The sequence below is a fragment of the Argopecten irradians genome, chromosome 8, assembly GCF_041381155.1.
Source record: "Argopecten irradians isolate NY chromosome 8, Ai_NY, whole genome shotgun sequence".
NCBI lineage: Eukaryota > Metazoa > Mollusca > Bivalvia > Pectinida > Pectinidae > Argopecten > Argopecten irradians.
Genome location: NC_091141.1, coordinates 3,916,597 through 3,933,148, shown reverse-complemented (window position 1 = coordinate 3,933,148; position 16,552 = coordinate 3,916,597). Strand labels below are relative to the sequence as shown.

Here is a 16,552-nt window from a genome sequence, read left to right as displayed (position 1 = left end):
TAATAACGTACTTTAGTAGCAAGTGATTTGCTTCATTAGGAGATATAGTTATTTTTCATGTTTTAGCTGTGCATGGCACGTGCAAACCTTTTATCTAATGCGGTAATATTGTTTTACAAGACCGCCAACACGATAAGCCGTAGGATTATGACTACTGTAGTTAAAATGTTGTAATGCGAAACCTATATTAGAAGTTCGTAAAAAGACATGTAGCATCTGTCAATTGTATCATATATCAGAACCATGTATATGTTATAGATAACTGTCCATCCCGGCATGAATGACTGTAGGCTATACAATTGTCAGGTTACCAGTACAAACACGAACGAGGACACGTGTTATACAATGATAATAAACAAATTACCTGAACAAATTGTATATAATGGCGTTATCCTTTCCAGGAAGATGACAGCAGGCCTTGTTTAATTGTTTTTGGACAAATCGTCCTTGCTGTCAAGAAATGCTTTCTTGAAGTGTTTACAACTAATATCCTTTCTTTGAGAACTTCGCTTATGTCTTTTATTAAGTTTTCAACTGCACGTTTTATTAGTACTAAGAAACGCGTCTTATTCATGGAAAGCATGCACACATGTCACGAGAATTTTTTTATATCAGTCGTAATGTGTTTCACAAATAATCACTTTATAAAACCATTAATTTAGTAAATTAAGAACGAATAAATAATATAGAGGTACAAAGATACACTATTTTCCTTTGTTTCTTGGAATGATGACACCAAATCTGTAAGAGCTTATCAATAATTAATTGATTACTTAATCTTTTGTAGTTAGGTTTTGGTTGTAATCATTTGCAAATAAAGATATTTTTAAGGAGTCTATAGGAATTTGCCAATTTTTACAAATATATTATCAATTCAATGACCTTTAATGGTTTTTAAAATCGTAATATACATTATGTAATTTTCTTAATACTCATAAGAATGTTAACGTTGTACACCCTATATAACCCATATGATGAACAAATAGCGTTAATTTATATAAATACTTATTAAACTTATATGAGAAAATGCATGTTTTTATTATATTATTCTTACGGTTCTTGAGAAATGCTATGTTCAAATATTATGTTATTTATTCTTGTATCAATTAATGCGATCTCCCATGCTACCGAGAGAAACTACTATAATATTAGTCTAAGATATTTCCAACGACCCATTTCTTTTGGTCTGTAGCAAGGACAACATGGAGTACTTATATGATGTTTATTCTGATTTGGTTTTTATTGAAATAAAGGGTCTTTTCAGAACGTTCTAGACTTAAAAAGTGGAAGGAGGTGGAGCACCAAGAACACAAAAAGCGCTCTATGGAATTTTAGCAACATTTACACGAACTAGCAGCTCGTAGATTAATGGTAATATGCCAAGGCGCTGATGAATCACGCGTTTACTATACGTGTTTGATAGGATAGATTATTCATGATTCTTATCATAATATGTGGGCGTGAAATGTTCCATCCCTTGGGGACAGGGCTTTGATGACAGAGTACACCTGGGCCTTGTTTCACTAACGTTCCTTAATTCAACAGGCATCGTTACGGCGGTTAAGGAGCCCACCTTCAAATATGTCTATGGAGAATTTTAAGTAAAGGAATCCCCTTTAATTTAAACAACAATTGTGAAACTGGGCCGGACACCCATTTTTTTCCATTAGTAATAACATTGCTATTAAGCTATTAATAGATAACAGATTTAGCTCGATGTACTATTGGTATTAATTGTAATACAAGTACATTTTCTATATGGTGCCAGTTTATTCATTGAGATAGTTATGAATACAATAATGTATCTCAACTTCAACAAAATTTGGTCTTAAGAAATTGAAAAAAGGACGAACAATAGGCAATGTCGATGTAAGTTCTTTCCCACAATGTATCTCATAATATACTAATATAGTATGAGGTTAAGTCATAAATTCGTATGTTTTACACAATACTCTACGGTTGCTTAGAAGGGTAATCATGAACGTGCATATATGTTGGATTTTATTACACCTATGTATTTCTCATCGGAAAAAATATCGACATATAATAACTATACATTCACAACAAAGTTAAGGGTGAATACTGAAATTGGGTTGTCCGTCTGTCTGTCAGCGGACATAACTTTATCCTGCGAACTTCTGCTTAACTACTTGACAAATTTTGATAAAATTTTGTTCACAGAACATGAGTTGAGTAAACGGAATAAGTTTCTACAATGTCCTGTATTAATGGTGATGTTACAAACTTTGGACAGCAGGGGGTACTGCCCTTTTCTAATAATCTGGGTCAATTACAAAAGTGTACGACTCACAAATGATTATCCTGTTCTATAACCATGCACTCTAAGCTAAATGACCTATTGACCCAATAATGACTGTGTATAGGTGTTTAGCGTTACCTTTTATAGATGTTGGGATACCAGAAATAGCCTTTTATTTTTTGTGTTTTATTACTAACAAGCTTTTCTCTATGATGTATGACCTTTTGAGCACCACATGTACTTTTGTGTGACGTCATTGTCCTCATTTCTGCATTTTCCTTAACAGACATGCTATACAAAATATCAGCCTTAATGTATACACATATGTACAGTGGGTGAAAGGAATGTAGGTGAATCCACAACAGCTAAATAAACAACGCCAATATACAATTGTGTGTCATTATGAGCAAACGATAAGAGATACATGGAAATAGCAATCACGAATATGATATAAGCATGTCACAGTTGTTATTTAAGGACTGATCTACATTTTCACTGCGTATACGCCTTAGCGCTCCATAAGTAATATGCTCGTTTCAGACTGAGTTTATAATACCTTTTACGCAGTGAAGATGAAGATCAATCCTTATATTAACATCTCTTTTAGATTTAGTCAGAATAAAGCTGGTAACCAAGGCCAATGTAGTTGCTATTCCTAATCTGACTTAACAAAGCCGACTGAGAAGAAGATACTCAGTAAATTCAAATAGGATGTGTAATGAACACTATCCCATCGACTTGGAGAAATAATGGAATACAGAATCAAATCAAACAATTTAAATTGTCAAGAATGACATTAAATGAAACTGACAAAAACTAAATTGGTTACGAGCATTCTTTTTGCTTAAAATTACAATTTACACTGTATATTGTTATGTGGCTAATGTTCGAAGTTAATATTTTGGCCATTTTATTGATACCAGTTAGATCAGTCACCAGGAAAAAACTTTTGGATGTGGTTCAATGATCGGGGAACTTTGTATTTATTTGACTGGTCATCATTCCACCCACAGCAACGAATGCGGAACAACTCACGATCAATTTCTGCATACATAAAGGTTTCCAAATATTTTCAAACTGTTATTGTAAACCACCTTTTTCAAGCCTATTAAAATTTCGCGGTTTCCATTTCAAAACAAGTTCGGGAAATTAATATTCGAGGTTTTAACAATTGAATGATAATTCCTATCAATATAGAGGATGTAGATATTAATTCGCGGAGATGAACTTTCGCGAATTTTCTTGGATCGCGAAATTTGCGAAATTAAATAGCACGCGAATGAAAGGTGGTTTATAGTAATGAGAATATTCCTAAATGACAAACTTTTATCCAAAGAAAGTTAATCTGGCACACGAGAGACGTTCTCAGCAGAGTCAAATACAAATGTTTCTCAGAGAAATTCTTCAAGCCGAGACAAACCTTATTCAGGAATAACCACTGTTTTTGGTGGCAAATACAGTATTTTCGGTTTAGGAAAATTGTTATTCAGAAAAGCCTATTTTCCCGAGCGTAAGTGCCTTGTTGAAAGAAGAATACAGTTCCATTTTGCTTTTGTTGCCGAGGGGCAGGTGTAGGTATTGTAGACAAGTGGTGGCCTGGGGGAGCTGTGCTGTGGGGTCGGACCTGTTGAATCCTACACCCATGGAAAAGTCATGCACAGGGAGGTCATCCAGACCAGTAATGAACTGAAACAGTTTGGCTGCCTCGTCGTCTGCAACAAATGGGAGAGGCGTAATGAAGCTACATGTACAAAAGGACGAAAACCATGTATCACTAGTAGTTCTTCTATAGAAAGGCTATAACGACCAATAAAACGTTTTTGTGACGTTTGTTTCTAGTTAGTGAAAATGGCTGTTTCACATTGTATCATTTGGAATCGCTAGCAATTGGTAATCTAGATGAAATCAAATTGCTTTATTTACTGTTTTAATCATTGAGTAAATATTGCGTAAGAATTATATTCATGGTATATAAGCCAATAAACGTACCATTTAAATCCCGTAACAACTCCTCTGTTGAAGATTTGGTCTTTTTCTCTGCGTCATTTCTGGTCATCAGTTGTTCAACTTGCGGAAGCAATTTTTCTTTTATGTATTGAGCTGTGGTCAATCTTTTATCCCGTGCCAAAAAGAATCGATCAAATTCCTCGCATTCTTTTGTCTTATCGAGGAACGCCAAGGTTCTTAGTCCATGTTTAATTTCGTCTAATGATTCCTTTCTCCTGTCGATTAGGTGCCATTGTAGCAGCGTTTGTATGTATCCCATTCTGTTAGACATCTAGAAAGACATTAAAGAAGCCAAATGAAACAGTTTATACAGGAAACTACATCTGATCTAAGTATACACACCAACTACCCTGTTCCTGAATTTCCATGGCAATACTAATAGGTCATAAAGCTTAATTAATCAGCCAAACAACAACCACTAGTCTTTTGTGAATATTTTTGATGCATTGTATTTGTAATTGAATGATTTTTTTAAATAAATGCATGAGCTTTACAGACGAAACATTAACCTTAGTATTTATTAAAACAATAATGCGACATTTTAGGGATTTACATAATATTTCCAATTTCGTTTAAACATTTTTATTGCCATAACTGCATCTTCTCCATTATTATTTACCACACATTTAAACATACACATAGAGTTTAACATGTTATTTCTAATGTCACTGTATTAACTGGTTTACAATATCTTTGCTGTATGACGTCAGGTAATGCACCACACCTTGTTCATATAGAAATTCATCTTTACGTCACATCCTTTTCCAGGTCACACAGCCCTGCAGGTAGGGCGTTAGAATTGTACCTGCTGTCCCTATTGCATGATCGTAATATGCGACTAAATTTAGGATTCTATCTTTTCTCTTCTTCCTAACTGACTTTATCATTCCTAATGCCTCCCTTGGCACCGCCTCACTTTTGGCCTTGAGTTGAGCGTTCGCCTCTGTGAGGAAGGCTCTGTGTTCTGTCCCCTGGCCGAGACACACCAAAGTCTATAAAAGTAGTAGTTTCTGCTCCTGCTTAGCGCTCAGCATACAGGGAGTGGGACGACTGGTTCGCCCGTTGTCAGTATAATGACACCGGGTGGGGTGTGTTGCTTGGTGTCTTTTGGCGGTATGCTACAGTGATATAGCACTATAAAAAGGGCAACAGTTCCACTATACAAGAAGACACAACATGAATATACCGCAGTCTCCAAAACACGCATCTCGCACAGCATACACGCAACACTCCGCATACATGGGAGGCAGTCCTTACATGACCATAGCTGTTAATAGGACGTTAATTAATCAAATTAATCAAACAAACAAACTTCCGGGTCACACACAGGCCATCACTACTACTACATCACGCGGTTTATTTAGTAACATATTGTGCTCGGAACATGGTTATAGAAATAGGAGGAGTATTGTTCTGTTCAAGTTCCGGGAGTGCATTGTACATAAGCCTAACGTAGTATAGTATGTTATATCGCCATTGGTGTTATGTCTAGACGCTTTTACAGTGTAAATTCATTTTTCATGTAATACGTTCTACATTAGACCAACCAGAGTTATAGAATAAATTTAAATACTTACTGTAATGTGTTCTACATTAGACCAGTCACAGTTACAGAATAAATGTAAATACTTACTGTAATACATTCTACATTAGACCAGCCAGAGTTATAGAATAAATGTGAATACCTATTATAATACATTCTACATTAGACCAGTCACAGTTATAGAATAAATATGAATACTTACTTCAATACGTTCTACATTAGACTAGTCGCAGTTATAGAATAAATGTAAATACTTACTGTAATACGTTCTACATTAGACCAGCCAGAGTTATAGAATTAATGTGAATACTTACTGTAATACGTTCTACATTAGACCAGCCAGAGTTATAGAATAAATGTGAATACCTATTATAATACATTCTACATTAGACCAGCCACAGTTATAGAATAAATGTAAATACTAACTGTAATACGTTCTACATTAGACCAGCCACAGTTATAGAATAAATGTAAATACTTACTGTATTTACGTTCTACATTAGACCAGCCAGAGTTATAGAATAAATGTGAATACTTACTGTAATACGTTCTACATTAGACCAGTCACAGTTACAGAATAAATGTGAATACTTACTGTAATACATTCTACATTAGACCAGCCAGAGTTATAGAATAAATGTAAATACTAACTGTAATACGTTCTACATTAGACCAGTCACAGTTATAGAATAAATGTAAATACTTACTTTAATACATTCTACATTAGACCAGCCACAGTTATAGAATAAATGTGAATACTTACTTTAATACATTCTACATTAGACCAGCCACAGTTATAGAATAAATGTAAATACTTACTTTAATACATTCTACATTAGACCAGTCACAGTTATAGAATAAATGTGAATACTTACTGTAATACGTTCTACATTAGACCAGCCAGAGTTATAGAATAAATGTGAATACCTATTATAATACATTCTACATTAGACCAGTCACAGTTATAGAATAAATATGAATACTTACTTCAATACGTTCTACATTAGACTAGTCGCAGTTATAGAATAAATGTAAATACTTACTGTAATACGTTCTACATTAGACCAGCCAGAGTTATAGAATTAATGTGAATACTTACTGTAATACGTTCTACATTAGACCAGCCAGAGTTATAGAATAAATGTGAATACCTATTATAATACATTCTACATTAGACCAGCCACAGTTATAGAATAAATGTAAATACTAACTGTAATACGTTCTACATTAGACCAGCCACAGTTATAGAATAAATGTAAATACTTACTGTATTTACGTTCTACATTAGACCAGCCAGAGTTATAGAATAAATGTGAATACTTACTGTAATACGTTCTACATTAGACCAGTCACAGTTACAGAATAAATGTGAATACTTACTGTAATACATTCTACATTAGACCAGCCAGAGTTATAGAATAAATGTAAATACTAACTGTAATACGTTCTACATTAGACCAGTCACAGTTATAGAATAAATGTAAATACTTACTTTAATACATTCTACATTAGACCAGCCACAGTTATAGAATAAATGTGAATACTTACTTTAATACATTCTACATTAGACCAGCCACAGTTATAGAATAAATGTAAATACTTACTTTAATACATTCTACATTAGACCAGTCACAGTTATAGAATAAATGTGAATACTTACTGTAATACGTTCTACATTAGACCAGTCACAGTTATAGAATAAATGTAAATACTTACTTTAATACGTTCTACATTAGACCAGCCACAGTTATAGAATTAATGTAAATACTTACTTTAATACATTCTACATTAGACCAGCCACAGTTATAGAATAAATGTGAATACTTACTGTAATACGTTCTACATTAGACCAGTCACAGTTATAGAATAAATGTGAATACTTACTGTAATACGTTCTACATTAGACCAACCAGAGTTATAGAATAAATGTAAATACTTACTGTAATACATTCTACATTAGACCAGTCACAGTTATAGAATAAATGTGAATACTTACTGTAATACGTTCTACATTAGACCAACCAGAGTTATAGAATAAATGTGAATACTTACTGTAATACATTCTACATTAGACCAGCCAGAGTTATAGAATAAATGTGAATACTTACTGTAATACGTTCTACATTAGACCAACCAGAGTTATAGAATAAATGTGAATACTTACTGTAATACATTCTACATTAGACCAGTCACAGTTATAGAATAAATGTAAATACTTACTGTAATACGTTCTACATTAGACCAGCCACAGTTATAGAATAAATGTGAATACTTACTGTAATACATTCTACATTAGACCAGCCAGAGTTATAGAATAAATGTAAATACTTACTGTAATACGTTCTACATTAGACCAGCCACAGTTATAGAATAAATGTGAATACTTACTGTAATACGTTCTACATTAGACCAGCCAGAGTTATAGAATAAATGTAAATACTTACTGTAATACGTTCTACATTAGACCAGCCACAGTTATAGAATAAATGTGAATACTTACTGTAATACGTTCTACATTAGACCAACCAGAGTTATAGAATAAATGTAAATACTTACTGTAATACGTTCTACATTAGATCAGCCAGAGTTATAGAATAAATGTGAATACTTACTGTAATACGTTCTACATTAGACTAGCCAGAGTTATAGAATAAATGTGAATACTTACTGTAATACATTCTACATTAGACCAACCAGAGTTATAGAATAAATGTGAATACTTACTGTAATACATTCTACATTAGACCAGCCACAGTTATAGAATAAATGTGAATACTTACTGTAATACATTCTACATTAGACCAGCCACAGTTATAGAATAAATGTAAATACTTACTGTAATACGTTCTACATTAGACCAGCCACAGTTATAGAATAAATGTAAATACTTACTGTAATACGTTCTACATTAGACCAGTCACAGTTATAGAATAAATGTAAATACTTACTGTAATACGTTCTACATTAGACCAGCCACAGTTATAGAATAAATGTGAATACTTACTGTAATACGTTCTACATTAGACCAGTCACAGTTATAGAATAAATGTAAATACTTACTGTAATACATTCTACATTAGACCAGCCACAGTTATAGAATAAATGTAAATACTTACTGTAATACGTTCTACATTAGACCAGCCACAGTTATAGAATAAATGTGAATACTTACTGTAATGTGTTCTACACTAGACCAGTCACAGTTATAGAATAAATGTAAATACTTACTGTAATACGTTCTACATTAGACCAGTCACAGTTACAGAATTAATGTGAATACTTACTGTAATACGTTCTACATTAGACCAGTCACAGTTACAGAATTAATGTGAATACTTACTGTAATACGTTCTACATTAGACCAGTCACAGTTACAGAATTAATGTGAATACTTACTGTAATACGTTCTACATTAGACCAGTCACAGTTATAGAATAAATGTAAATACTTACTGTAATACATTCTACATTAGACCAGCCACAGTTATAGAATAAATGTAAATACTTACTTTAATACGTTCTACATTAGACCAATCACAGTTATAGAATAAATATGAATACTTACTGTAATACGTTCTACATTAGACCAGCCACAGTTATAGAATAAATGTGAATACTTACTGTAATACGTTCTACATTAGACCAGCCAGAGTTATAGAATAAATGTGAATACTTACTGTAATACGTTCTACATTAGACCAGCCAGAGTTATAGAATAAATGTGAATACTTACTGTAATACGTTCTACATTAGACCAGCCAGAGTTATAGAATAAATGTAAATACTTACTGTAATACGTTCTACATTAGACCAGCCAGAGTTATAGAATAAATGTAAATACTTACTGTAATACGTTCTACATTAGACCAGCCAGAGTTATAGAATAAATGTAAATACTTACTGTAATACGTTCTACATTAGACCAGCCAGAGTTATAGAATTAATGTAAATACTTACTGTAATACGTTCTACATTAGACCAGCCAGAGTTATAGAATAAATGTAAATACTTACTGTAATACGTTCTACATTAGACCAGCCAGAGTTATAGAATAAATGTGAATACTTACTGTAATACGTTCTACATTAGACCAGCCAGAGTTATAGAATAAATGTGAATACTTACTGTAATACGTTCTACATTAGACCAGCCAGAGTTATAGAATAAATGTGAATACTTACTGTAATACGTTCTACATTAGACCAGCCAGAGTTATAGAATACATGTAAATACTTACTGTAATACGTTCTACATTAGACCAGCCAGAGTTATAGAATTAATGTAAATACTTACTGTAATACGTTCTACATTAGACCAGCCAGAGTTATAGAATAAATGTAAATACTTACTGTAATACGTTCTACATTAGACCAGCCACAGTTATAGAATAAATGTAAATACTTACTGTAATACATTCTACAATAGACCAGTCACAGTTACAGAATAAATGTGAATACTTACTGTAATACGTTCTACATTAGACCAGCCAGAGTTATAGAATAAATGTGAATACTTACTGTAATACGTTCTACATTAGACCAGCCAGAGTTATAGAATACATGTAAATACTTACTGTAATACGTTCTACATTAGACCAGCCAGAGTTATAGAATTAATGTAAATACTTACTGTAATACGTTCTACATTAGACCAGCCAGAGTTATAGAATAAATGTAAATACTAACTGTAATACGTTCTACATTAGACCAGCCAGAGTTATAGAATAAATGTGAATACTTACTGTAATACGTTCTACATTAGACCAGCCAGAGTTATAGAATAATGTGAATACTTACTGTAATACGTTCTACATTAGACCAGTCACAGTTACAGAATAAATGTGAATACTTACTGTAATACGTTCTACATTAGACCAGCCACAGTTATAGAATAAATGTAAATACTTACTTTAATACATTCTACATTAGACCAGCCACAGTTATAGAATAAATGTAAATACTTACTTTAATACGTTCTACATTAGACCAGCCACATTTATAGAATAAATGTAAATACTTACTGTAATACGTTCTACATTAGACCAGCCAGAGTTATAGAATAAATGTGAATACTTACTTTAATACGTTCTTCATTACACTAGTCGCAGTTATAGAATAAATGTAAATACTTACTGTAATACGTTCTACATTAGACCAACCAGAGTTATCGAATTAATGTGAATACTTACTGTAATACGTTCTACATTAGACCAACCAGAGTTATAGAATAAATGTAAATACTTACTGTAATACGTTCTACATTAGACCAGCCAGAGTTATAGAATAAATGTAAATACTTACTGTAATACGTTCTACATTAGACCAGCCAGAGTTATAGAATACATGTAAATACTTACTGTAATACATTCTACATTAGACCAGCCAGAGTTATAGAATAAATGTGAATACCTATTATAATACGTTCTACATTAAACCAGTCACGGTTATAGAATAAATGTAAATACTTACTGTATTTACGTTCTAGATTAGACCAACCAGAGTTATCGAATTAATGTGAATACTTACTGTAATACGTTCTATATTAAACCAGCCAGAGTTATAGAATTAATGTAATTACTTACTGTAATACGTTCTATATTAGACCAGCCAGAGTTATAGAATTAATGTGAATACTTACTGTAATACGTTCTACATTAGACCAGCCACAGTTATAGAATTAATGTAAATACTTACTGTAATACGTTCTACATTAGACCAGCCAGAGTTATAGAATTAATGTAAATACTTACTGTAATACGTTCTACATACCAGTCACAGTTATAGAATAAATGTTAATACTTTCTGTAATACGTTCTACATTAGACCAGCCAGAGTTATAGAATAAATGTAAATACTTACTGTAATACGTTCTACATTAGACCAGTCGCAGTTATAGAATAAATGTGAATACTTACTGTAATACGTTCATTGGGCCAGCCACAGTAGTCAGTAAAACGTTCCGTGTCCTCTCCTATCACCTTGTCAATCTCCTCCTGACTCCCGGCAGTGTTCACCTACATGTATCGGAAAGGATTTTTAATGCCAAAAACAAAACTATATCCTTATTCGTGTATGTATCCTTTAGCATACTTTAGAACAAATTACACGTTTTGAACCAAATATCACGAACATGTAATTGTTTGATGTTTGACACAAAAAAATCCAAAGAAAAAACAACTGAAACTTTAACAAACTAATTACATGCGTATTTAAACATGGCTGAAGGGCCGTTATATTTTGTTCGTTGATATTGTATCATTAGTTGTACGTGAACTCAGCTTCTTATATTTTTAATGAGAAAGTTACATGAATCATACATACACTTAGGTATACCTACTTATATCAAATAAAAGAAATGTATCAACAGAATATATTACGGATATAGATGTCAAATTGAAATTTAAAAAAACCCGATTACACAATGAAATATATCAACAGATTATAGTACGGAAATATATGTCGTATTGAAATAAGAAATTCAATCACAAGAAGATCGATATCAACAGATTTTAGTATGGCAATAGTTTATTATCAGTTTAACGTCCTATTAACAGCAGACGTGCCAGGTTTGATGGTGGTCAGGAAAACCAGAGTACCCGGAAAAAACCACCGACCAAGGTCAGTACCTGGCAACTGCCCCATATGGGATTGGAGCTCACATGGCAATAGATGTCAAGAAATGAAAATCATACTTTTGTCTATAATGAACATGTTGTACATGTGAATGCCTGGATTGGTATGAGGTTATGACGTCATAATTTAGTATCAGACTGGGTTAAAGTCATGTCATTCGAGTCTTAGTGTTGACGTAGCTATTCAATTTTCGGTGCAGACGATAATCTGTCCTAAGTTCTTAGGGAATACACTTTTCAATTTCAAAGTAGCTCGTACAACCCAAAGATATAAAAATAATGTAAAATGGATAACAAAAATAAGAAATAGTCGATTGTTGATGTTGATTTGACGGGGGGATTCTCTCTCAAAGGTAGTATTTGCTCAAATCGCCGAAAACGAAGCATCGCTATTAATGTCAGCACGAAAAGAAATCAACAAACCAGTTTAGTGTAAATTAAAAAGAGACAGAGGAACAAAATGATTAACATACCAGTTTCCTCGTAAAATGTAATTTTTGTCCGTATTATACTGACTATTTTTAAAACGAATCCGTTTTGCAAGAAAATATTGATATCTATTTTTCAAAAAAATAACATGAATACTACTGTAGGACCTAATGTTTTTTAAATAAACATTTAATGTTTCCCTATTAACTATTTCAACATTATATTTAGAGGAATCACATTTTGTTGCGAAATACAGTCTGCTCAATATTAGGTTTTAAATTGGTAATTTAGTGCTTTTCTTTTCTCCAAAGTGTGTGATAAAAAAGTCATGATATGGCAATTTTTATACCACACCTTTATCAACCCTTGACCTGACCAGTCTCGGACCGATAAAGGGATATCAAAATTGTCCTATAATAACCTCCAAACACCAAACCATATATTTAAGATTTATCGAGGATACACAGTCATGTTGATCATGGTCACATACGGATCAGGACAGCCTCCGTAACTCGAACGTCAGCACAGAACAAGTGGCCATATTACGTAATCATCACTTGCCATTTATATTTAGGCATTGATAATATACTAGACACTTACCATCTCGATATGTTTGACGAGCAACGTGTTGACAACATAAAGTGTGCTTAGCTCGTGCATAAACTCCGCACCTCGTAGGTAGCTGACAAGGAATGTTGGGAAATAAGGAAAGCCTGGTCCTCCACACAGTAATGAGAGTACGATTGCCTTTCCCAGATAGTAAAACCAATCAGCTCGAGCTTTGTTGTGAGTCGGTAAAAGAAATCCTCCTTTTCCTTAACAAAGAAATAGGAAAAAAAACATGTTTGTATTTCTAGATCATACATGAAGAGTTTTAGAACATGGCATGTGAAACGCCGAAAAAATTATAAGATGTATTGCAAAAATGTACATTGTATATATATATTTCACTATTTGATAGTTGATCATTGATGTATTTACATAAATGTTACATTCAAAACCGCGCAGTGTTTATTTTAAGAAATAAATTTGTGGTGAGTATTTGTGAAATAATGTGAAACACTTGTTCAAAACTAAAAGTATTTTGTTTGTTGTTTGAAATATTTATTCAATTCTATAAAATATTTTTTAAGGGAATATGTTTCCCTTATGCGAGATACACTTCCAGGCACAGATTGCACAGATTGATGAGAGGCAAATTCTGGACAATGATGTATTATTAATTGTTAAGTTAAATTATGTTTATCAAATATATTGAACAGATACATATACGCACTATGTATCTACATTGAAAATGTAAAAGACTATATTCGATATTGTTTCAGCCTTTTACAAAAACAGATTTATTTGCTTCAGTCATTGACATCATTCTCCAGAAAAAGTTGGTGTTTGTATGAAAAATAAAATAAAATTACAAACATATCCGTACCTTCAAACATATCCAATTTCTGATTGCGGAATTCATTGAGAAATAGCGTAAAAAATTCCTTATTTGGTCCCCCTAGGTTAATGTTTTTTTCTTCATGGTCGTCGGTTAGGAATGTCACCTCTATCGGGTGAAACTCTGAATCTTTCAGTTTCATTTGTGATGTTCCCATGACAAATAAACAATCACGATTCACATTCAGACACACGACTTTTCCAGTCTGTTCTTTTCTGATAAGACTCATAATCTCCTCAAACTTTCCATGACTTACTGTAAAATGATCAAAATGAAAAACAAGATTTGGCACAATGTTAAAGGATGCATGTATAGATGCAGCACAAAAACTGACATATTACGGCTATTAAGATCAATATCATGTGAACCTGTGTGTTCTTATAAACAGGCTCATTCTCGACTCTCCGGGAGTTATATATGTCGTAACATCCACCCATGGAGTATATTATAGTAAGACTGAACAGAATCTGTGTTAGACACCTGATAAGCACGAAGTTTGGTCCTTTGATGATCATCAAAATAATCGAAATACTGTCCACTGTGGTTGACTATGTTGCTTTGCAATTGGGCGTCGCTTTCCGAGTAATTCAGGTCTGTGATAGGGCAGTTTTTTCTCTCCAGAACTGCCTCCAGTTTAACTATAAGATAGCCCAAGGGTGGAAAGCACGGCAGTGAACGTAACTCCCGGAGTACTGAGGATAAGACATGTTTGGCTGTATGATTCTTTATTAATTATTGTAGCATTTCAAACCAATATTTGAAAAAAAAGAGAAAATAATACGTCAATCATCTCAAGATTCAGTGTTTATCAAGCCTTTAAACTCACACTATAAAAATATGTTTTTGCCTGGGCCATAAACTCACCAGAATCATGTTTCTTTTCTTTCTAGAAAACATGTCAATTATTTTTTGCATATTCCAGAACTACGTAGCCTGGTATTAAAACAAATGTTTAGGTTACCTTTTCTTTTGTCTTGTTCTTGCTTGGCAGCTGTCTTAAGCTCCATTACAGACTGGTCATTCCCCATAGCTGTTGCGTGAGTCTACTCAACAAATCTGGAATATTTGTTGCAAGACCTGTAAAGTCATGTGAAATGAGTATAAACTGTGTCAGCGTGATATCGGAATGTATCAAAGTTGGCCTGAATCTACCTTTAAGGTTTACCTCAATATACTGCTATGGAAGAAGAATGTAAAATCAACAGAGAACACTTAGCTTGATGTCTGCCTAATAGATTCATTCACTTGTAGATTTGTCAGAAAAAAAATCATATCGCAATAAAATTACCATTTTAGTCTGTTTTGAAAAAGACATATTGACAACTGATTCAATTCAAAAGAGAACATAGGTATAGTATTTCAACCTTAATTATTGAAGTTATAGCTGTTCATACAATATCTCTTTGATTTTAACTTATTCTATTCTTAAAAGTTTGAGCCTTAACGCGAAATAAATAGGTGGTGATCCAGTATAGAGGATGCAAAATCGTTTTTTTTTAAAGTCACAAAGTCAAATTAAACCGATTGAAATACTCTGCCATACTGACCTGTAACAGTTACCCGACAATATCTGCCCTGTCGATGCTATTGTATAAAATATAGCGCATTATTTATTTTCAGGCGTATTGTTTGTCTGTGTATTTCCCAATATATCGACCAAAGTATTTACAAACACCTATTTAAGATAATCAGGTCCATTGTTTACACGAATCAGTTTACCTGTACAGGTACACCTGTACAACATACTCTAATGTGAAACGTGCATGTACGTACCTCCCGGGGTGTAGTTCTGTGTAGAAAGAAGGCAAAGGGTATCCTATATATCACGTATTACATCATTCACGTCAATACATGAAGACTTTTATCATTACACCTAACACTTATGCTACGGGTTTCCATTACCTTAATTACAAACCTATACAATTCTCGGTAATTTTACTTCCTTGATCCGCGTTCAATCATGTAGGAAAATTTCATGTAATACGAAATTAAAACGAGAATATATTATCTATTTAGACTTTATTTTGTTCAACCAGTTTATAAAGTTAACACGCTACTTTAGCAGTATATATGCAGGCAAACTATGCTATTGGTTGTATTTATTGGCGATCTAAATAGATTCTGTATTTTAAATTTCTTATAAAGATATGATAATGAATTCATTATGTTATGCAGTAAGCCAGAAATTATTTGAATTCCATCAAGGATTGATTGCTAAAATTGGGTCTATATAGTTATATTG

At 33.0% G+C, this 16,552-nt stretch overlaps 1 protein-coding gene across 1 annotated transcript; it reads right to left on the bottom strand.

Annotated features, from left to right (window-relative positions):
• Positions 1-2,969: 2,969 nt before the first annotated feature.
• Positions 2,970-16,022, bottom strand: LOC138329126 (G2/M phase-specific E3 ubiquitin-protein ligase-like). Its single transcript, XM_069275882.1, has 7 exons — positions 15,858-16,022; positions 15,272-15,387; positions 14,299-14,565; positions 13,470-13,684; positions 11,724-11,822; positions 4,250-4,538; positions 2,970-3,972 (listed from the first exon to the last, which is right to left on the bottom strand). The coding sequence occupies exons 2-7, from the start codon at positions 15,336-15,338 to the stop codon at positions 3,743-3,745; spliced, it is 1,167 nt and encodes a 388-aa protein (XP_069131983.1). The 5' UTR covers positions 15,339-15,387; positions 15,858-16,022; the 3' UTR covers positions 2,970-3,742.
• Between the last annotated feature and the right edge of the window lie 530 nt (positions 16,023-16,552).